Genomic DNA, 23,959 nt, shown 5'->3' on the forward strand with positions numbered 1-23,959 from the left:
TAAATACAAATTGTAAATATTGATCATTGTGTCAATCAAAATAAATAAAAACATTTAAATAATACCACTTCGTTAACGTTTTTTTTTTTTTTTTTGCCAAGGATACCACTTCGTTAACGTTTATTAACTGAACTTTATATTACACAAGTAGGAGTGGCTAAAGGCCACGCTAGATGAATATAACACGTAAAAATATGTGTAAATAATATAGAGTTGGTAACTTCTAACCTTAAGGTATAAAAAAACGTGGGGAAATGGGTGTTCTAAACATTCATTTTTAATTAAAAAACATATTTGTGTTTAGACGAGTCTTTGATGTGACATTATAATGTTGGAACTTTTTTATATGATGGAGCAGTAAGATGAGCCCTACACAACTTTCTCCCATCAAAGTCAGAACATCTCTATTTTACGTGTTTCCAGCTATTTTCCATTACATTTTACCATAGCCTTTTTAATTCTTATTCTGCCAGAATTAAAGATGCTTTAAACTCTTAATAGTAAAATACAACAATTATCATATGCATGATGCCAATTATAGGAGTATAGCATATATACTTTAAAAAGTGTTTTAATGCCGAGAAGTTCTGAAAATTATTTGGGCCAAGCCGAAATTAACATTTACTAGTCGTGTAGGATAGAGTTGGATCTTGAATTTCAATTGTAATTATATTCAGCCAACACTGATTTAACAACTTGGTACCGCCTCCCGGTTTCTAAAGGAAACAAAGGCAAATCTAATTGTCTATGTGTGTGATGGGTGATGAAAAGTTTGCATTAACGTGTAGTGGTTTTTCACGGAATCATCAACCAATAACTATTACCTCAAGTTTGACTATTAATTAGCTGTTTCTTGTAAGATTATACACGGTGACAGTATGAAAAGAGGTAAAGAAGAGAAGCAAATATAAACCACGTGTATGGTCTCATGTGAACACACTCATTTTAAATATTTTCGACGTTTCCAAACATAAAACAAAGGGTTTTCTGAAAAAAAACCCTCAATGTGGTTTTTTTTTGCAAATTAATCCGCGAACTCAAAAACCCACGGGTCAACCCTCCAAGTGCCAGTCAAACCGCAATATAACCTTCGGCCGTATTTATGTATATTTGACTGTGTATAATTTTAACATTTTTTCAATACTAGGTCGTTTTGGCGCTAATTTTTTAATAAAAAAAATTTGTTGAACCCCACCTTCATTGTGCATTTACGCAAGCTCCTATGTCCGAGAAAAACAAGGTCATTTCGTTTTAGAAATCTATATAATTGCGTTTGTTAAGTAAACAAATATATTTGTTGGCCGAGATGGTTATATAGCATGCACATGGTATTTAAGGTTCAAATTTTAAACCACGAGTTCAACAATTTTTTTTCATTAAAAAATTAGCGCCAAAACGACCTAGTATTGAAAAAATGTTAAAATTATACACAGTCAAATACACATAAATACGACCGAGGGTTATATTGCGGTTTGACTGGCACTTAGAGGATTAATCCGTGGGTTTTTGAGTTCGCGGATTAATTTGCAAAAAAAAAACTACATTGAGAGTTTTTTTGCAGAACTCTCTAAAACAAAAGCCATTAAAAACGACCCAAAGTAACAGTAACAAAGTTGCATATCTGAAAAAATACAAATAAACGCAAAACCTCAAAAAAGAAAATAAAGATAATTCAATTATAAATATAAGTCCGTATGTTCACTTCTTCCGACAACAACATAAACACTTATAGAAAGAAAGAAAAAAGATGGAGTTAGTATCGACGGCGGCTAGCTGGTTAACTCCGACGACTCTCTTCCTTCTCCTCAACCTTATGATCGGCACCATCGTCATCACTTCTCGAATTGGGTCATCAGGTTCAAGGAAACATCACCAGCATCACGATGGGTTCGGGTCGGGTCATGCTCCGTCTCCTTTAGCCAGAGCTCCGTCGATTATCGACCGAGTCAAGTCCATCAATTTCCATCTCTATAAATTTCCCCACCCAGAAACCGATCTTTTCTCGACGACGACCAACCACCACGAAGTAATCGGGTCGGATCTTCACGTGTATCCTGACCCGAATCCGGCTCCGCTACAACGCGCTCCTTCTCTTTTGGACCGTGTTAAATCCATCAACATGTCATCATACTTCAAGTTCCCTCACGACGTAACCGGGTCGGATCCCCACTCTCACACTCACCCGGATCCGAATCCGACTCCGCTACAACGTGCTCCTTCTCTCCTGGATCGGGTCAGATCCATCAACATGTCACACTTCAAATTCCCGCAGTACAGCCCGGAGGAGAATGACTCCGCAACCCACACGGAACCGACCCGATTCGAAAACGTTCCGACCCGTATGGGTCGGGTTGAACCGATTGATATATCAAAATTCAGGATTCCGGAGGAAGACCAACCAACCGGAACCCGGTTCGATAATCAAATCAACCCGCCCGGTTTAACTCGAGCTCCGTCTATCTTAGAACGGGTCAAATCCATCAAGCTATCCTCTTTCTACAGATCCGACCCGGATACCAACTCCGATCAAAGTCCTGACCCGGATTCGATAACCCACGAAGATCACAAGCCCGTCAGGAGCAAATCGGAGCCCAAGAAACCGGTTAAGAAGAAGAAGAAAGCGGCGGGGAAGATGACGAAATCAGCTAGCGAGAAGTCCGGTTTCGGTTTCGCCGGAAACAGCGAGGAGGCGGAGAGTGTGGAGTCCGTCGAGCGAAGAAGACCGGATACGACGAGAGTCGAGAGATCGACGTCGTTCGGCGACGGAGAAGACGGCGTCGACGCGAAAGCTTCCGACTTCATCAACAAATTCAAGCAGCAGCTGAAGCTACAGAGACTCGATTCGATTCTGAGGTACAAGGAGATGCTCAAGGCGAACTGATGCGAAATTACGTTGGTTACCCCTCGGTGGAGATTGTATTCGTTAAACCTCATCGCCGCCGTATTCGCAGAGAGATACATGGTACTGGATAGTGTCTGAATTACCGATTGTGCCCCTGTATGTTGAGGATATTAATGTAATTTATATGATTTATTGTTTGTTTCAATAGCAGACAATAAAAACGTAGCTGCTTAGTGAAGTGTGGCGTTATTTTTGGATCTGGGACGTTGTTTTGCGTCCAAGTTCTATTGTTCAACCACTTGTGAAGTAACGTTTCCTAGATTCTTCTCTCTTTTTCCTTTTAATTTTTGTTTTATATATTTCATTTTGTATGATTTTTATACTAGTAATATTACAACAACAGAGGAGATCATTAAAGGCATGTAAGTGGGAGCTAGCATAGAGTAACTGAACTTTTGAATTTATTCACGATTGATGCTAAGTTGCTAACCAGTTAAGATTATAAAACTTTAATGTTGAACAAATTGTTCGTGCCATGAAATTTCAGATCTTATCATCTTTATAGTTTTACTAGTAGAGCAATTTAGGTGTAAAACATAGGGAGATAGCGAAATTAGGAGAATAAGAAAGAGAAGAAACTTGTCACGCTTAAGTCAGTAACAAAGACGAAACTAACCCTCTAATTTGGCCATTCATCTTCAGGAGTTTAGGTTTACTAGGGTTGTGTCTGACAGGAGAGATTTAGTTTGATTTAGTACTGTAGTTTAAAGATTTGGTTACGATTTTGGAATTTTACATTGGTATCTGATCAGCTATTGTTTTCTGCAGGCTTCATCTCTCTCCACAAAATCTCTGACGCATACTGCGCATCCTGAAACAAATCCAAGAAAAGATTTGCCTCCTATACATACAAAAAATTGTATTACGGAAATACTTAATATTATATTTCTTATATCTTTCTAAAATCTGTGGGCGTCTATATAACGCATTTGCCCGGTTTCTTCGTTTGCAGAAGACGCAGTCGAGAAACATGTAGACTGGAAAAGCTTATGAAACATAGTCGAGAAATGAGATTGAAGCTTTTCCGGGACAAGTATGGAAATGTATACAAAACAAATATGTTTGTGAACATCGGTTGAATGGTTAACATTTTTAAATGAAGTCTACTATAAACGTTGGCCGGTTAATATTAATGGTTGGATGGTAAAGAAGTTTCGAAGCCGTAAACAAAAACATTTAGACTGGAAATGTATACAAAACAAATATGTTTGTGAACATCGGTTGAATAGTTAACATTTTTAAATGAAGTCTACTCTAAAAATTGGCCGGTTAATATTAATGGTTGGATGGTAAAAAAGTTTCGAAGCCGTAAAAAAAAATATTTAGACTGGAAAAAAGTTATGATAGCCAGCTAATATAATTGAGTTATGTGTACTAAATATCATACATATCTAATGTACAAGACTAATTGATATAATATTATTTAGACGGCTAAATATATGTTCTCAAAGTTGTGTTCCCTAGATCCAACTCCAACACCTTCTCAGCCAAATTATCATCATCATCATTACCAAAATTTTCTTTCATCTTCTTCTTCCTGAGATATAAAAGACTCAAAGTCGTAGTCCCTGGATCCAAGTTGCATAGTAAGAAGCATGATGTCTTCTTGGTCTCACTTGATAGTTTTTGATGATGATCCATAAATTGGCCAGTAAGCGAGATGTCTTCAAGAAGGCTCTCTTTTGTTGAGCTAGTCTTGGTACGAGGTTGTGGTTGTCATCAACAGAGACTGTTCTATGATGTTTTGTCTCTATTTCTATCAGTAACATCCAAAAGAGAATTGCAACAGAGAAAAAAACTTCATCAATTTTCAAGAACAAATCGTTTCTATGTGAGAAAGAAAAATATTCTTGCAAAGGAAAGATGAAAGAGAAAGACAACTATTGATTTTGAGATCTTTCCGTATCCAAATATTAGATTTTGCAGATTCGGTTTAGTGCATCATTGTGAAGTAGGGGTAGCAGGGTAATAGCTCATTTGGGAACAGTGGTCCTTTAATCGCAGTTGGGCATTTCGCTAAATAGACATAAGTCTTTTGGTAGGAGTCCTAATATCTCTTATTAGTAACTGATCTAATTGACATTCTGAAGTTACCTCAAAAATAAAGAATTGTCTACTCTCAAAATTCTAATGTGAAATATTAAAATACATCTTTTCACATTCAAAACATTTGAAGCCTGGAGTTTGTAGGACATTCACTGATGGACAACATTTAAGATAGTCTGGAAACTTATACCCTGATAGTAATGAGCTTAGCTTCCATTCAAAACCTAATTTAAAACAGAAAATTGCCACATATAATATACTGCTCACAAATCTTTCAAAGGTTTGATGTGTTACTTTCTAATAGTTTCTCCTAACATGCGAATATTCTTTTGGTATTTTTATTTTGTAACACACTGTTAAGAAAGAAGAGTATTTGTGACCGATATTGTAACTCATTCGTTGTTAGATTTATGCCATCTACACGTTATTGTAATGTGTTTTAAATTCACAGAACCCTGTTTTGGTGTAAAATTCACAGAGCCCTGTTTTGGTGTAAAATTCACAGAACCTTTATCTGCTGGCAAAAGCCATAGCTGTCCGCAAGAGTCTTGTGATAGTTATTGCCCTCTATTCAAACGTCTGACCTTAGCGGTTCTTTCAGACTCCTTATCTCTTATCAGGCTGTTGAAGAAGGGAGAGAATCAACATGAACTGCTCGGTATCATGTCATGATATTTATCACTTTATGTCTTTTATTTATCAATCACTTTATATCTTTATTTGATGTTATTTCCTTTAATATCATATCTCGAACTTCAATGGAAAGAGGCTGATTCTATGGAAAATCAGCTCTTGCTTTTTAGCTAGTTCCAGTTCTGGAGTGTAAACTCTTTTAAGTGATGCAATGTTTGTTTGAATAAAAAAAGCACTGGTTTGAACTTCTTATTCTTTTTATTGTTTCGATGTTGTGTGCGCGGGTTACTAAGAGTATGATTATTGGAGGGTTTTTAAGGTGGGGTTCTTAGCGGAATATAAGAACCAGACTCTTAATTTTTAACTAAAAAAGCTAAGAATCGGTTCTTAAATAAAAGTTTTAAGAGACGGATCTTAGTTTTTTTAATTAAAAATTAAGTGACGGGTTCTTATATTCCGCTTAGAACCCCACCCTAACAACCTCCCAATAATCATGCTCTAATAAAGCTAGTATATGCACATTGTCAACATTTATGTTTCAAGAAATATAACATGAAAGTGTTTTGATCACAACTTACCTATTTAAAATGATGCTTAGGGAGTTATAGTTATTTGATACTCCATTTGCTATAAGTAAACTACATATTATTATTCCTCTTCGCCACACAATACGGAAGATATTTCTGTGGTGTTTATTATTCTATAAGCTCGAGCTTAAAGAACATTAAACGATTCATGTATATTCAATTGCGGTACGTAATATTGAAGCCGAGCATATCCAAGTACGGCTCCAGACAAAAATTTAAATAGATAAATAAGAAACTATAAATGCGACGTTTGAGTTGAATTAAAACCAAAAACATTTGAGTAGAAATGACTAGTCAGGAGTCACGACTAATAATCATGTACATTGGTTGACAAACTAAAAAAACATCTACGTTGTTTCTTTTGTTTGTTATATGTTAATTGTATATTTTTCATTGACTAAGAGATAGACTTGAGATTGGTTCAACAAATAAAAATTCGTAACTGGTAAGATAAGGCGTCGTAATAATTGGGGCTTAGAAATCAAGTGATCCGAATCAAAACCCTACCCAACCATTTTTGGCCACGAATTAAGAGTTGGAATCCTTTATAATTTACTCGTGGCTCGAAAAAGATTTTTTGTCATTTCTATGATTAAATTGATCTCTACCTTCCTTAATTAATCATCATATTCATTCTTATCTCTTTTTTTTTTTAACGCTTAGTTTCATATTCAAAGGCAAAAGCCGAAAAACCCGAGCCGAGGCAAGCCTTAGGAAAAATACAAAGTTTACACAGCAACATCATAATAAACTAGATTAAGAGAGAACATAGGAAAGAACAATAACAGAGAAACAAAAAAACCACCATTAGGCGGTACAGCAGGACAAATCTCCCAAACAGAAAGTGGAGACTTTAGCTTATTGACGAGGGCTCCTAGCTTTTTGCTCTAAAAGATTACGTAGCCAAGAGGGGCCTCCTGAAGCCACATAAGACTGGTAGTGGCGATCCTAAGTAACACTTGACGCGATCATGGACGCAACTTTATTACTTTCCGGGACCACATGCTCCACCCTCCATTCGCCAAAACCATCGAGAGTGTGGAGAATATTCAATACCATAGGCCACGTTGGAGAGTCGAAAGATGGATTAAGGAAGGCATCTCTGAGGATAGCTGATGATGACTCAAAGATGACTTTATTCAATCGTAAGCTCCGCATTGACTCAATAGACCATAAGAGAGAGCAAAGATCTGCTTCCAGTGGGGTTGAAACATTGGAGAAAGCTCTTCTACTATGAAGGAGAGTCATACCTGTAGGGTTACGGACGATCCAAGCACCTCCATTGTTAACTGAACAATTTAACCATGAAGCCCCAACATTGCATTTGATCCAATCGTCAGGAGGCTTAGTCCAGACCTTGGGACATGAAACTAGAGGAGTCTCTGATCGTGGGGGAACCTGCAGCTCTCGCCAAATCTGAGCTTCCATGATGGCTTTATCCAAGATATTAGCAGGGTCCAGTCTTTTGTACTCAAAGCAAAAGGCATTTCTTGCTTTCCATATATGCCATAAAAGCCAAGGAGAAACGAGTCTTGCATCTGGAGATAGCGTATTCATCTTGCAACATTTCATAAGATGATAGAGATTTAGAAAGACCGAGTTATACCAAGACCCTGATGGAGGCATAGGCACCGCAGAGAGCGACCAAACATCTTGAGCAAACCGACATTGAAAGAGCACGTGGTTGATATCTTCACGGCCATTACCACATGAGGAGCATGTCGTATCAATGTTGATGCCTCTCGAACGTAATCTCTCTTTAACAGCCAAAGCACCTGAGAGTATACGCCATAGAAAATGTCGCAATTTAGGAGTAGTTTTGGCTTTCCAGATAGATTTCCAGAGTTGTTGTTCCACTGGAGGAGTAGGAGCCAAAGGAGGAGACTTCAAATCCTCTGAAGCCACAAGCAGATCATGCCCGCTCTTAGACGAGTATACTCTATTCTTAGTGAAACCCCAAACAACGGAGTCTGAACGAGAAAGAAGAGGCTTAATTTTGAATATAATGTCTGCATCCTTCTGACTGAATGTTTGAAGGACTAACTCGCGATTCCAAGAACCTATTTGGGGTTCCAATAAATCATCAACTTTTACCGTAAGATCAACCAAGGACTCAGGTCTGTAGTCTGGAGTACGAGGAACATAATCAATGATCCATTTGTCCCACCACACATTCGTAGATGTACCATTGCCAACCCTTGTAACCAACCCCTGCTGCAACAGTTCTCTGCCATGTAGCAAACTGCGCCAAGCAAACGACGGTCGCGAGCTTTCCAAAAAAGTACTACTACGAAAATAGCGATGTTTTAAGACTTGAGCTACAAGCGAGTTTGGGTTATCCATGATCCTAGCCGCTTGTTTAGCTAATAAAGATTGATTAAACTTCTCAAGATCCTTAAAACCCAGACCTCCCTGATCCTTAGATCTACACAACTTCTGCCATGCTACCCATGCAATCTTTTTCCGGTTGTTTCCACTACTCCACCAGAACTCAATCATCGCGCTTCGGAGACTAGCACAGGTCTCTTTAGGAAGACGAAAGCAAGATATTGCATATATGGGCAGTGCTAAGCAAATCGATTTTAATAGTATCTCTTTGCCCCCTTGAGAGAGAGATTTCGAGAACCATCCATTTAAGCGACCTTGAAGCTTGCCCCTTATAAAGCTCAGAAGCTGTCTCTTAGACCCACTAAAGCATTCTGGTAAGCCGAGATAGGTTCCCTCACCTCCATCCTTCTCAATTCCCAAGATAGTTTTGAGCTCAACTCTCAGGTCTATAGGAACTTTAGATCCGAAAATGATGGAAGACTTGTCCAGATTTAATCTTTGCCCTGACGCGTCACCATGCATCTCGAGACATAACATAACCTCCTTAGCTTCCGCAGAAGAAGCTCTACATATCAACAGACTATCGTCTGCAAACAGCAAGTGATGTACTTACGGACCCGATGAACCAATACCAATGCTGTGTAGATGACCTGAAGCAGCAGAGTTGTTCAAACAATTCACTAAGGCCTCCGCACATAGGATGAAAAGGAAAGGAGACAGTGGATCACCTTGACGCAGACCACGCTCAGGTTTGATAAAACCGTGTGATGCTCCATTCAGTAACACCGAGTAGGAAACAGAGCTAACGCACACCATGATCCACCGAACCCAAACTCTGTCAAAGCCAAACCTCTCCAATAGTGTCTCTAGGAAACACCACTCAACACGATCATAAGCCTTGGACATATCTGTTTTTATGGCCATGAAATCTTCGGCAACTCTATCGTTCGTCCGTAGTGAGTGAACCATCTCGTGCGCAATGATAATGTTATCAGAGATGAGTCTACCCGAGACAAAATCTCCTTGTGTATCCGACACCAAGGTTGGTAGGACTACCTTCAGACGGTTACAGAGAATCTTCGAGATAATCTTATACTGAACCGTACACAGACTGATTGGTCTCATATCTTGCATCCGAACAGGGTTGGTAACCTTCGGGATGAGGCTCAGTTGCATGTGGTTCCAACCCGTAGGTATGATCGCAGATTCAAAGAAGAGTAGTATCTCCTTCGTGATGGCCGGTCCTACAACGTGCCAATATTTGTGATAGAAAGAACCGGCCAGGCCTTCTTCCCCAGGGGCACTTCCTCCATTGACGCTCATTGCTGCTTTCCGTATCTCCTCAACAGTGACAGGAGCCGTAAGTCCTACGTTCATATCATCTGTGACACGACTTGGGAAGCCAACAAAAAGAGATTCCAGATCAGCAGGGTTCGTGCTTAGAAAAAGATCTCTGAAATATTCTACTGCAATCTCCCCCTTAGAACCTTTAGAAAAATGCTCGTTGCCCAATTCATCCAGCAGCATAAGAATCTTATTTCTCACTTTATGCCTTTTCACAACATTATGAGAATACTTAGTGTTTTTATCACCTTCTTTAAGCCATTCTTCTCTGCACTTTTGTCTCCAAAATTGTTCCCCTTCCATATAAGCAGCAGAGAGATCTCTTTTAAGCCTTTTCATAACAAAACGCCCAGGGTTACGTTTTGATACCTCCAGTTCGTAAGCTGCCTTGAGTCTCAAGATTTTCTCATGTGAATTGAGATCAGAAGATTTTTTCCATCTAGATATCTCCTTTCTGCAACTCGAGATACGATCCATGAGATACGCTTGATTATCATTGTCACCCCAACCTTTGATTATTGCTGCTTCAAAACAATTTGTTTTCCAAGTAGAACTGCCCCCTGCAGTTCTCGTAACTCCAACACAAACCCAATCAGTAAGTGTCTGTGATCCGAAGCCCACATGCCTCCATACTCAACACTAGCTCTGGGAAATAAGTTGAACCATTCATCATTCCCAAAACATCTGTCTAGGCGACACTGCACCCAAACCTCATCTCTCCAGCCCCCCCAAGAAAGAACATTACCAGAACTACGTAATTCCCTGATCTTACAGTCACGAGCCATATTTCGGAAGCCCCAGAATGTAGATTCATCTCGCACTGCGCCTCCCAATTTCTCTTCATTTGACATTAACTCATTGAAGTCACCAGTAAGTAGCCAAGCTTCATTTCTTCTCATTCCAACTTCCACCAAACGATCCCACACATCTTGTCTTCTTGCTCTGACGGGGTCACCATAGACACAAGAAAGAAAGAAAACTACTGATCGACACTGCACATTCATGTCAATAATCCGTTTATCTCCAGAAAGAATTTCAATATCATAATTATTCTTCCAGAGAACAGCCAAGCCTCCACTAAGACCGAGAGGCTCAACTGTAAAAATCTTATCGTAACCCAACTCTTTTTGTAAACCCACCATGTACTCAAGCTTCTGTTTCGTTTCCATCAAAAACATAATATCCGGAAAGTGTTTGCGTCTCACTTCCCGAATGGTTTGAACTGTCTCAGTGCTTCCTGCACCTTGACAGTTCCAGCTCCATACACTAATTGGGGAGGCAGTGGCTTCAAACTGGAAGCCACCGAATTGGAAGTTGGAATCGAAACTTTCTTGGATAGAGACATATGAACTGTATCAGACTTGCGCTTGCTACCAGATTCCATAGGTGTAAGTGCAAGTTCGGAGGACGAGTTCCTTTTAGAGATAGCTTTCTCAGCCTGAGCTTTCCGTTTCCAGCAAGGAGGCCTACGGCGAACAGCTTTAACAACCTTGCTATCACCGGCAGATGGAGTCTGAGAAGACACACCAATCTGAAAACCCGTAGTGATAGCTGGCTCTAAGCTGCGTACTGTACCAGAGCTTTCAGAATCAGAATAGCCTTCTTGACCAGCCATGTTTTTCCTCAAGGGTACCGATACTGATGGTCCAGAGCGTTGGCGAGCTTGGCTTGAGTGATCAGAGTCGGGATAGGAGAACACATGACCCTTACCCTTATCAAGGTCTGCGGTGAATCTGGTAAGTGTAGCCATGTGAGACTGCTCTTGATCCTCTATGGCCTGTTTGACTCTCATTATTCTCGCCTGCCTCTATGTATCATCAGAGTGAGATACGTAGAGTAAAGCAGCTCTTTGCTCTTGAGGGGGGAGCTCCGGAAACATAGGAAGAAAACCAGGGGGAGCCTCCGCAACAACATTCTTCGCAAGGCTAGGAGCGGTCTCTGATGAGGATTTTTCCTTACCAGAAGAAGCAGAGATACTCGGGATTGCCGGTTTAGAAGCATTCCTCAACAAAGGACATTTAAACTTCTCATGAGTAAGACGATGACAATGGTGACATTTTTTATGGATCCTTTCATACTCAAACTCGATTGTCACTGTTTTTATCTTTGCTCACTGTAAGCTTACGAGAAGCTTTAGCTGAGTTCTCAGTATCGAAGGTGATCAGTGCACGAATATAATCCTTTGTGTGTGAGACTTTGGGATCATAGGCTATCTCCTCCACATGACCGACTTCTGATGCCAGTTTGTACATAGTATCACCAGTAAAGAACTTCATTGGAATGTGTCTAATGCGGATCCAAATTTCCATATAACGCAAGAAATCTGGAGGTGAATCTGCAGCCCATCTTTCAAGGACCATGGCCCAGTGATTGTAGGACCAAGGTCTGTCTTTAAGCACAGTTTGGAGGTTTTCCTCGCGTTGGAAGATAAATTGAAATCTATCTCTCGATAGGGCAATGCCTCTGACCCTCTCGTAGACACGCCACGCTGTAGGCATATAATCAATCATCCTTGCCATAGACTGGCAATCAGGATTCAGCAACTGGCCCAGTAGGCTAGTATAGTTTCCATCAAAAACCCTGAACCTAGGACTATCCGGTAAAGTGAGCGGTTCTTCGTCATCACCAATAGACATCGATTAGAGGCTTTGGTGTAGAAGGTCCGCCATGGCTGTAGACAGAGGAGTACGGTGGTGCGGCTGGAGATGTAGATCGGCGAGAACCTTTGGAAGCAAGTCTGAGCAGGTCAAAGAAAATTTACCTTTGATAGCGCAGAATTGAACACAAATCTTAAGTTACATCATTATAGATGGAAATAAGATCAATCACTTAAAAGAAAAAGGAAATATTTGATGGGGTCGCGATTTTCTTGGGAAGCAAGTATGGGAAGAACATAGTAGAAAAAGAAATATGAAGTCTTATTTCCAAATAAGTACCGTAGGTAATAGCCGGTAGTATAGTCCACTCACGGCGAGGGAAAAATAAAAATAATATGATAAATAAGGCAATCCGATCACCGGAAATCACTCCTTTAGGGAGAAAAAGAAAATCACCGCGTGTCGCATTCCTATCTCTTTAGTTTACATTTTATGTTTGTTAAGCAAAACAATTCAAACTTTAATTCGATTTCGTTTTCTATCTTCTTAAAATATTTTTATTTCCTATCTAACTGAAACGCTTAAATCGTTTCTATATTTTGTCGGAGGAAAAAGACAAAAATAGCACTAAATCAAGTTTTTGTTCCCAAACTAGCACTCAAGGTCAAAAGTCACAAAAATAGAACTTAATATTTTATCAAAAGTCACAAACTTAGGGTTTAGAGTTAAAGGGTGGGGTTTAGGATTTAGGGTTTAGGGTTTAGAGTTTAGGGTTTAGGGTTTAGAGTTTAGGGTTTAGGGTTTAGAGTTGAGAAATGAGGTTTTGGGGATAAGATTTCAAATTTTGAAAAATAAAAAAATTAAAATTTACACAGGATAAACTTAGAAATGTGCTATTTTGATCATTTTAGTTTTTGAGTGCTATTTTTGTGATATAAACTTAGAAAAATGCTATTTTGGAGATTTGCCCATTTTGTTTTGCAACTATGTGTGTTATAGATTAATTTTGGTAAAAGTGCTATAGAACTCTCTTATAAAGTTCACAAGTACTTTGACAACAAAAAGTAATACATTACGTTTTGCTGATTTTATTATTCTTGATTAATAAAATTATATTTGACGTTAAAATTTATAATTTCACGTTGAAATATTGTTTTTCTGAATTTAGTTTCAATTTGGAGAAAAGGAAACACTCACTATACAAATAACATTATATTTATATCATTCACTTATATGTCAATGTCTGGGTGGTGTAGTCGGTTATCACGTGATAATTTTAATTTTTTCTTGGCCTTTTTCTCCATCTTTTTCTTATAATTCTGACTTTGCTTTTTCGTAGTTTATTATCTAGTGTTGTTATAGTTCGTTCTAGCTTATTTAGTTTTTGATTAATTTGTTGTAATTCATACGAACTACTAATTGACTTTTTTCTTTCGTTGATGATCCTGCTTCTAGCTATTCTTGATGAACTAGAATTGGGTTCTAAAAATTTTAATTGTAGAGTATATGTCTTATTTATTTGATCGCTTATATTTTTCTTTGGTACAAACTTGATAGTAGTTGTTTCTCTAAACAGGTTTTCTAGATAGATATTATTCTTGTTTGCGAATTCAATACTATGTGCGGACGAGGGTAAAACATATCCAACAGCGTACGTAATTGATAGCGGATGATCTTCGTTTTCCATAAGATCATGTCTTTGAAAATCGTAGATAATTCCGATTGAATTGTTAAGGTTTTTTGTTGTTAGTGGGATGTCATATTGACAGACCACGTTAAATTTAACAACTGAATGTTTTAAATTGTTATCTACTATTCCAATTATTTTATCATTCTCGTCTTGAATTCTATTGTCAGTTACTACTAGTCTTATTGGGGAATCGATGTTCTTTTTGAATGTTGACCTTACTATTATTTGGATTGTTCCTATGTGTATATACGATATCTTTTCTTGGTGACTTGGTTTCATTTTACTTATCTTTTCGTTTATAGCTTCAGATGAAATTACTGGTAGTGTAGATTCACCGCGAGTTGATTCAATTGGTAAGGAAAATTCTCTTATGAATTTTCCAAAGTATAATACATTTTTCTTTTTAATATTTATGATAATCTATTTCGATGTACATCTTGATCATCTTTTAATGTTATTTTGCTTCCTTTTCAAGGTTTTTGATTTTTGCTCCTTGGATTAATATATCTTTTTCAAAGAAATTATTCGTATCAATAATACTAATATAATCTAATAAGTTGTTTTGTACTATATGTTCTGAGTTTCTTTGTTATCAGACATACCTGAAGTGAGCTTATGGTTGAAACTTTTGTTGGTTGAAGTAGTCGCTCGGATTTGATTGAACTTTCTCTTTGATTCTTGAGTGTTTTTATTTTGTGTTTGTGAGTTTTTGTTAAGTGAAAAACTGTTATTGAGAAGGTTTAAACCTTCAACAGTTAGAGCTTTTCAGAGAAAGGTTTTTCTCAGCTCTTGAAACGAAACTTGTTCGATTTCTTTACTAGTTTTTCTTGTTTCAAGGAAGTTTTTTGAGTTATTAATTCTTTTATTCTTTCAATGGTTTCTGATTTTTTGCCACATAATGCTGTTAAAGTGGCTCCCCAATGTGTTATGCATGCGTCAGTAGAGACGATGAGTATATCATCATCACTTGGATTATATAATTCGGGTAATTTGTTACACATTTCCTTTAGTTTTACAACAACCTCGCTATCTTCTTCGGTCCATTTCCAAGGATTTTTTTCGGATATTTTTTGTTGTAAATATTTTCTTTGTTTTGCAAGATTTTTAAAAAATCCTTGATCAGCTAAATAGTTTAGATCTCCAAGAAAACGTTGTATTTGTTTTCTATCCTGTAGATGGTTAGGAAATTGATTTATTTTTTCAAGTATATGTTTTTGTGCAATAATTGTTCCGTTGCTATTTATTTCTAACCCTAAGAATTCTATTTTTTGTTTAAGTATTTGAGCTTTCTTTTGGCTTAGTACTTAACCCTTTTCTTTACATCTTTCAAGTATTTTATATACTTTTTCGAGATGATCTTTTTCGTTATTTTTTGTGAATATTATTATATCATATATATATACTGAGCTGAATTCTTCGTATCCGGTTAAATTATTATCCATAAATTGTTGAAATATTCCTGGAGCTTGGTTTAACCCAAACGGTAATACATTCCACTCAAAGTGTTTTTGAGGTGGGCATGTAAAAGCCGTTAATGGTTTAGTATTCTCATGGAGTCGGATTTGCCAATATCCTGACTTTGCATCTAGTGCTGAGAAATACTTAGCTCCTCTTAATTTTTTAATTAAGTATTCTTTTCTAGGTAGGTTTTGAGCATTACCTATTGTTGCTTTTACCTCTTTTCTGTTCGTTATGATTATTAACGTAAAAAGCAGGTGAAGAGTGTTGACTAAAACTTTCTCTAATTAATCCCTTTTTAATAGTATTTGGGTTTCTTCCTGGAATTCTTCTACATCTTGTTCGGTATAAGTCATTTTATAATTGACTCTTATTTCTTTATTAGGGTCTTTTAATTTAATTTCTATTAGCATATTGTTTGTGTTTTTAATATCCAATGGATCTTCGCTACATACTTCTTCTAGTTTTTTCATGACCTTTTCATAAATTATCATTGATTCTATTTTCTTTACCAGTTGAATTTTTAGTTTTTCTTTTTTAGTGTTATATATGGGTATATTTGTTACTTCCTTCTTTTGTTTTCCTATTTTTGGACACGTTAACGATATGTGTTTTAGATATTGACAAAAAGGTCTATATAATTTTAAGAAATTATTTCCTATTATAAAAGGTACTCCTGTATCGTGTTTTAAATACTTGGTGCTATAAATATTTTTTCTGCTATTTTTATCTGAATTATAAAGGCTCCATAATTATTTTTATGTTCGCTTTTATCAGCCACTCTTATAGTTATTGGTTTCTTTAACTTTTTCCATAATGATTTATCTATAGTATTTTCTTGTGCAATACATAATGTAGCACCAGTATCGATATATGCTAAAGTTTTTGTTTTTTATCATCCATTATTTGTATTTGAATGAATGTACTATTCGGATTCATCTGAACTACTATATCCACTTTCAGATTCTGATGAAGATAATATTTCATAACAATATGATGATTCATTGTCTAATGAGTTTAATGATTCTATTGGTACTAGTCCAATTGCACTGATTTGATTAAGATATTTTACTTCCTTTTTATAGGATTTTTTGTTTGGACATTCATTTGCATAGTGGCCTATTTCATGGCATAACCAACATTTGCAATTTTTCTTGCCTTGTGGACAACATTTTTCATTATTCATTACTTTCTTTTCTCTTTCTTTATAATAAGTCTTTCCCTTTTCTCTTTTATACCGTTTTTTCCTTCTTGGTCTAAAGTATTTATTCTTGTATCTAAACTTTTTATTTTCGTATTTATGATATTTCTTATATTTTCGTTTTTTTATATTTTCTTTGCCTTTCACAACCAAATTTCTGAGGTATATCCTCATAGTTTTCGCAATTGAATTCAAACGTTCTCTTTACTCTTTTGATTTCTTGGCTTTGAATACATAAGGTTCTTACGTATTCTCTCAGCGTTCGTATCATTCCTCCAAAAGAATCAGATACTATTTTTTTTATCTATATTTTCCTTAAATAATTTAGGTAATGTTATGTTAAACAGGGATGGTAATTTTTGTACAAATACTTCCATGTATTTAACATAATCATCGTGTGGTAATTCATAATAATTCTTTTCGTATTGACATATAAATTCGTCTAGGTATCTCATATTGCATATTTCTATATTATTTAATATATGTCTTACTTTTGCTATCTGTTCTTCGTCTTCATTAGTTTGTTCTTTCCTTAGTAGGTTTATTCCGCCTAAAAACTGTGTATTTAATTGTTCTACTACAGTGACAAGAATTTCTTGATGATCTCTAAAATTTTGTAGTTGAATTTTATTAGCATTTTTCATTCCGGCAAGGTAGGTAATACTATTTCGGTTGTGTTATATATTAAGAGATTTAAATAATTTTCGGCTTTCATTTTTTGAATTGTTTCGTTTAACTGTAGCTGCATTTCTTGCTCAGAGACCCAAGTGTGTAATCTAATTTTCCCTTCTTGATGATTAACACAATCAAGATCCAAGAAGTCATTATATTTTACTAGTTTTTGTTTAAATTGTTGATATTTTTCGAGCTTTCCTGTTTCGGACCTAAAATATCCTCGTTTATTTTTGTAACTATCATCAATTTTTATGGTTGGTTTTTGATCAATAAGTTCTTTTTGTTTACCTGTTCTTTCTCCTTCTACAAGGTTCACGAAAGGAACATATGGTTCTGATATCTTGCATATTTACATTGTTTTAACTCTCTATTCTTGCATGTTTTGATCATTTAGATTAGGGATCATGAATTTTAGTCTCCTTTATTTGCATTGCATAAGTCTTTATAAGGTCTTGGAGTTTCCATTGGAGTTCTTAGAGGTACTTGGAAGCATTTGGGATCAAAAAGGGAGTGGAAAGTGTTGTTTGAGCGAGCAGAGCACCAGAGCGGGTTACGGGAGCGACCTACGACACCCGCTCCAGGTGAAACAAAGACAGTGCGGCCTCTTGCATCGGGGTGAATCACCCGCTCCGAGCCCAGCCTCTTGTCGACAACTTTCACTATGTGGAGCGACCTGGTGGAGCGACGTCCCATGCCCGCGCGCAGTTTGAAGACGAGAAGCAAGCATATCAGAACGACGTACCACATCGAGGTGATTAACCCGCTACAGATGTAGAGCGACCTGGGGGAGCGACGTCACGTGCCCGCACGCGATTTGGAGACATGAAGCAAAATACGTGGAGCGACCTACGGGAGCGACCTAGTGTACCCGCGCCGCGCCTTATCTTATGGTCGAAAATTTATGTTTAATTTGGGCTTTTCAGGTTGTTTACTGAGCCCATTAGTTTTTAGAAGTCATATAAATACTCTCTAAACCTAATGTTGGAGGATCATCTTGTTTTTCTATCTAATCACAAAGAACCTTTAGGTGAAAGATCTTATCTTGATCATTTTCTCTTGTGATTGCTTGATTATTGGGATCACTAATCATGATTAGCACCAAATCATCATTGATTCTTGGGCTCATCATGAAGAGTAGTGAGTAGTCATCTTTGGATTCATGGGTTAGGGAGACTAATGGTGATTAAGCTAGATCTAAGGTGTTTTAGTATAGATCCATCTTGTTCCTTGCTAGTAGAGTGCTTTTAATGCAACTCTAGAGTTGGCCTCTCTAAAGTTGAGCTCTAGGCATTTCATACCTGAAAGGTGTTTGATGAAATGCCTGAACCAACTCTCCTAAGCTTTTAACATTATTTACCAAAGAGATTTGTTCTTAAAGGTGTTAAGTTGGCTAGCAGACTTGAGATTAATGATTACTTAGATAACATTCAACCAAAGAGATTTGATGCTTGAGTTATCTTAGTAAATGAACATTCATCTAGAGATAGAGTTTGTTTAGGATGATGTCTAGGTCTAAGGTAGATAGATTGGTTAAAAGTTAACACCTTTAGATTGAAACTTGATCACCCAAGGTCAATTCCTTTAGCCCATGAGTTCTTTTATCTCATAAGAAATAAAGCGTTGTCCTTTATTGCATTTTAGTAGCATTCTAGTTCAAAAATTATCTCACCAATTGATAACACTTAGATTAAGCATGGTCTTGCATTCCATTTGCTTTAGAATCACTTAGAACTGGTTTGACATCCTTTATTCTACAACATTTGATTAGGAGCCTTGAAACTCCTGTCATCAAATTGGTGCCGTTGCCAAATTCTAAGTTCATTGTGACATTGGGATTTAGTCATTTGCTTGAGACTAAGTCAATTTTTGTTTAATTGTGTTATTGCTTTTCTTTCTTTTTTCTCCCTTTGCATTTCAGGTGTATGAACATAAGGAGCAGAGGTCCAACAAACCTAGTTCCAAGAGTTGAAGACATTAGAGCACTTGAGAGGGAGATTGCAAGACAGAGAAGAGAAGTAGAGCAACAAGCTCACTTGCAAAGGTTGGGGTTTGATATGGAGAATCTGCCTCAAGATGGTGATGCCCAAGGAGGCATTGATCCAGGAACTGATCACCTTCGAACACAGCGCAAGCCACAACATCAACCGCGCCAAGCTCGCGCCATTGGAGCCTATGATCAACCTCACATTAATGGTCATAGGTTGGGAATCAGAGCACCACCAGTGGAGAACAACAACTTTGAGATCAAGTCAGGGCTGCTCAACACCATAGAGAACGACAAGTATCATGGTCTTGCTGCTGAAGACCCTTTTGATCACTTGTACAAGTTTGATAAGTATTGTGGCTTGTCCAAGACAAATGGTGTTTCTGAAGATGCTTTCAAGTTGAAGCTGTTCCCTTTCTCTTTGGGAGACAAGGCACACCAATGGGAGAAGACTCTTCCAAGTGACACTGTCACTACTTGGGATGAGTGCAAGAGAGTTTTCCTTGACAAGTTCTTCTCTACTTCAAGAACAGCTAAGATCAGGAACGAAATCTCTGGGTTTCAACAGAAAGGTCTAGAGAGATTCAGTGAAGCATGGGAGAGGTTCAAGGGCTATTGGTCTCAATGCCCTCATCATGGTTTCAGCAAGGAAAGTTTGCTTAGCACCTTCTACAAAGGAGCTCTACCACAGTGCAGAAACAGGCTTGACACTGCCAGCAATGGTTTCTTCTTGGGGAGAACCGAGGAAGAGGCAGAGGAACTGGTAGAGAACATGGCTAAGAGTGACCCGGCCTACAGTGAGGAGCATGATAGGGTCAACAGAAGAGATGATCAGCAAACAAAGAAAGAGATTAAGTCCTTGCAAGAGAAAATGGACATGCTTCTTTCCAACCAAGCTAAGAAAGAGCATATGAACTTTGTGGGTGGTCCTATTCAAGAGCTTCCTCCCAAGATCAATGAGGTTGATGGTTTGGGAGGCCAAGAAGAGCTGTGCTTCATCAACAACAATGGTTCTTGGTACAAGAAAGAGCCTAACTTTCAGTACAACAACTACCAGCAAAGGTCCTACTCTAACAACCAGCAAGGAGGATACCAACAGAAGCAAAACACTCAGCAAGGGAGCTATCAGCCTAGGTAAAACATCCCTCCTAGTTTCAACAATAACAACAATCAGTCTACTCAAGCTCAAGGAAGTTCTTCCCAAGCTCCAGCTTCAGATACAAGTGTGGATGCAATGTTCAAGAAACTTTTGGATTTTCGGGCAAAGAATGAGAAGACAATGGGTTATGAGTTCAAGAACATTCACTCCAAGATTGATGGAAGCTACAATGAGCTCAACAACAAGATCCGACATTTGGAGAACCAGTTTGCTTCAATGAATTCTCATCCAAGTCTCCAACAAGGGGCATTACGTGGAAAGCCAGAGCAAAATCCCAAGGAAACAATAAAAGCAATCACCCTACGGAGTGGTAGAGAGTTACCTCCAAGAATTCTCCCCAAGGATTGTGAAAAGCAAGGTGGGGAGGTGGCTATCAACATTGATGATGAAGTGGTGATTTGTTGGGGTCAAAATCGGTCACGACGGAATCAATGTCTGAAAGTCCGTAAAAATCGGCATGAACGTTTTTACGAAAGATAAATTTTAGAAAAAGATTTATTTTTACGAAGAATCTTGCGGAGAAAACACATTCACGAAAAATCGGAGAAAGACTCGAACAAGGTTGCCGCGTAGGAACCAGCGCAAAAGCTGGTCGCTACGTAGCGACCAAGCACGTACACGGCTTAGCGACCGAGCTCTCCCCGAAGCTTGGTCGCTACGTAGCGACCGAGCACGTACACGGCTCGGTTGCTATGTAGCGACCGCGCTCTCACCGAAGCTCGGTCGCTACGTAGTGACCGAGCACGTACACGGCTCGGTCGCTACGTAGCGACCGAGCTCTCCCCGAAGCTCCGTCGCTACGTAGCGACCGAGCACGTACACGGCTCGGTCGCTACGTAGCGACCATGCTTTCTTAAAAATCGATACGACACGAATCCATGCATTCTCGTCTACTCTTTAATGCTATCTCCCGAAGACCGTAGCCAACCCATTTCATGTTTCTCGTCATTTGAAGTCATCAATCGAACTTTACGAAAAAAACCGCGAAAAGTTCGTTTTTATCGAAAAAAGCCGTAATAAACGTTTCGAGTCAAACAATGGCCCAAAGAGACCTAAGACGTGACTCGAAACCCACTTACGATTTCTTAACCAAAAGCCCATAAACCGTAGGACGGTTTGTGCTTGGTTCGCAAGGAAAGATAAATGTCAAGTTTCCACGGATAAATATGAAGTATTCGAAGATAATTAGAAAGATCGGGAAAAACGGAATATCTCCATTTTTAAGTTATGACGGCTTAAGGGCAGAAGAGAAAAAAGCGTAAACCGACCTAAGAGCGAGTATATAAGGAGTCTTTGGCGAGAGGCACGAGAGAGGATTTTTTAGACTCAGAACCCTCGGCATTTAGAAACTCTGAGGCATTATTCTCGACATGCTCTGTTTCCATGACTGGCACCCGATTACCAGACAAACGTGCACAAGCAGTTCGATCTCTTGGTTCACTCTTGAACTACGTTCGGCTTGATCCTCGAAAGGGGTACGTAGGCAGCCTTTCATAAGGTTCAGTCCGAAATCAATCAAAAACTTTTTCTGTATTTTGTTCGTCTTTTGTTATCGAGCTGCTAGTCAACTAGGTTTGAGCTTTTAGGCCGCTAGAACTAGGTAACTCGCTGACCGCCTTTGCGGCCAAAGCTTTTATGATCTCTTGTAATGATCGCAACGCTCTCACGCGGACTCGAAATAAGATCTACTATTTTCTCTAAACTCGTTTGTTATCTTTTCATGATTTCCGCATATATTTAGGCACTTGCCGTTGGCTCTCGCAGAGATCCAGGACCTCTGGGAAATTAGGGTTTTCCTAGTTTCCTAATTTAAACGTAAATCGACAGTGCGAATTTCGGTTCCCATAGTTTGGCGCTAGAAGGAGGGGGGGGGGGAGGTACGGATTACTCTAACTCATAGCCGCAAAACGCTTGATCAAAACAATGTCTGAAAATACGAAAGAGAAAATCGCAGTTCGCAACAACGCTGGTAAGAAAACTCCAGCCGCCACTCCGCCTATGGCCAACGCCTATGCAAATGCCACAGTTCTTGAGAAAATCGAAAACCTTGCTGCGATTTTTCGCCACAGGAAGTGCAATGAAACGAGCTCGTGATTTCTCTTTTTAAACATAAAGGGAAACGATAAATCTTATCAAACCCCATAAGTTTGGCTCATTACCGAACAAAAGAAATCTCAATGCGTAAGGATTTTACCAAAACACGTTTTCCGAAAATATTTCGGAAGGGTAAAACTTGTTCTCGCAAAAACCGCAGAAAACCCCTAGGTTAATCACGGAAAAAGGAAGCGCAACAAATCGAGTACACAGCTTGGTCGCTACGTAGCGACCGAGCAAGCACACGGCTCGGGTGCTACGTAGCGACCGAGCTCAAGCCAACTCTCCAATCGCGACGTAGCAACCTGTCAGGCCTCAGAAAAGTCCTCCTTTGCGTTCTCTTTTGAATCCTCATCGAAACGCTTTTCGTTTCGTCTCAATCGGAGTTTCCGTTGAGATTTTACGTCGAAAACAAGTAGGACTCTTCTTGGCTTACTTCTACTCGCTACATAGCGACCTGTCAGACCTCCAGCTCGCTACATAGCGACCTTTCAGGCCTCAAAAAGATCCTCCTTTGTGTTTTCTTTTGAATCCCGATCGAAACGCTTTTCGTTTCGTCTCAATCGGAGTTTCCGTTGAGATTTTATGACGAAAACAAGTAAAACTCGTCTAAACTCCTTCGCTTGCTCCGACTCGCCCTTACCACCATCTTTGTGTTCTCCTTCAAATCTCGATCGAAACGCCTTTTGTCTCATCTCGATTGGAGTTACCATTGAAACTTTGCGGTAAAAAAAAAAAAACCCGCAAAGACTAGTTTTCTCGCGTCGATTCAGATTAATCGTATAACACGGCAACGGTTAACTTAACACCTTAGCCGCCTCAACTATACGATTACGTTGAACCTTTTTATTGACTTCGTATCAGTCAAGTTCGGAAGATAAATGTCAAGTTTCAAAGGATAAACACCAATATCGAAAAAGACGAACATACACAAGAAGAGGAAGGGGAAATGAGCAAGCAAAACTGAGAAGAGACAAAACTGCATCTTCGAGAGAACTAAGGTATTTGCGACTTGAAATTTTTGAAATCAGACTTGGAGTTTTCGTAGGAAATTACTAAGAAATAAAAACGTCTTTGAGACTGCCAAAAAAATATAGGGAACATAAAACCTAGGTGGATAGTCTAGCGAACTAAGTCTTGGATGATTTTTCCTGTCTCGATATATTATCCCATAACTGTTCGTCCAGATCATGCAAATCGATCTAAACTCTCCAAAAATCGAGAAACGATCGCCACGCATATCAAGCTCGCTTCCTAAGGA

The 23,959-nt window shown here is 38.4% G+C and overlaps 2 protein-coding genes and 1 non-coding gene across 5 annotated transcripts; 1 reads left to right on the plus strand and 2 right to left on the minus strand.

Annotated features, from left to right (window-relative positions):
* The first annotated feature begins 1,604 nt into the window (after window positions 1–1,604).
* Window positions 1,605–4,029, plus strand: BNAC02G11940D (pathogen-associated molecular patterns-induced protein A70). 3 transcript variants are annotated; one of them, XM_022695942.2, is made up of 4 exons: window positions 1,605–2,962; window positions 3,051–3,148; window positions 3,671–3,761; window positions 3,855–4,029. In XM_022695942.2, the coding sequence occupies exon 1, from the start codon at window positions 1,748–1,750 to the stop codon at window positions 2,879–2,881; it is 1,134 nt and encodes a 377-aa protein (XP_022551663.1). In that variant the 5' UTR covers window positions 1,605–1,747; the 3' UTR covers window positions 2,882–2,962; window positions 3,051–3,148; window positions 3,671–3,761; window positions 3,855–4,029. The 3 variants fall into 3 exon arrangements, with proteins under 3 accessions (XP_022551663.1, XP_048603071.1, XP_048603070.1); XM_048747114.1 differs by having other exon boundaries at window positions 1,725–2,962; window positions 3,054–3,148; XM_048747113.1 differs by lacking the exons at window positions 3,671–3,761; window positions 3,855–4,029 and having other exon boundaries at window positions 1,725–2,962; window positions 3,054–3,263.
* Window positions 4,030–11,647: 7,618 nt separating this feature from the next.
* Window positions 11,648–12,476, minus strand: LOC106374133. Its single transcript, XM_013814223.1, has 2 exons — window positions 11,955–12,476; window positions 11,648–11,863 (listed from the first exon to the last, which is right to left on the minus strand). Exons 1-2 carry the CDS (start codon window positions 12,474–12,476, stop codon window positions 11,648–11,650), a joined length of 738 nt encoding a protein of 245 aa, XP_013669677.1.
* Window positions 12,477–19,980: 7,504 nt separating this feature from the next.
* LOC125582559 lies at window positions 19,981–20,087 on the minus strand. Its single transcript, XR_007320016.1, has one exon. It is a non-coding gene; the product is annotated as a small nucleolar RNA R71 (small nucleolar RNA).
* Between the last annotated feature and the right edge of the window lie 3,872 nt (window positions 20,088–23,959).

The sequence above is a fragment of the Brassica napus genome, chromosome C2, assembly GCF_020379485.1.
Source record: "Brassica napus cultivar Da-Ae chromosome C2, Da-Ae, whole genome shotgun sequence".
Lineage (NCBI taxonomy): Eukaryota > Viridiplantae > Streptophyta > Magnoliopsida > Brassicales > Brassicaceae > Brassica > Brassica napus.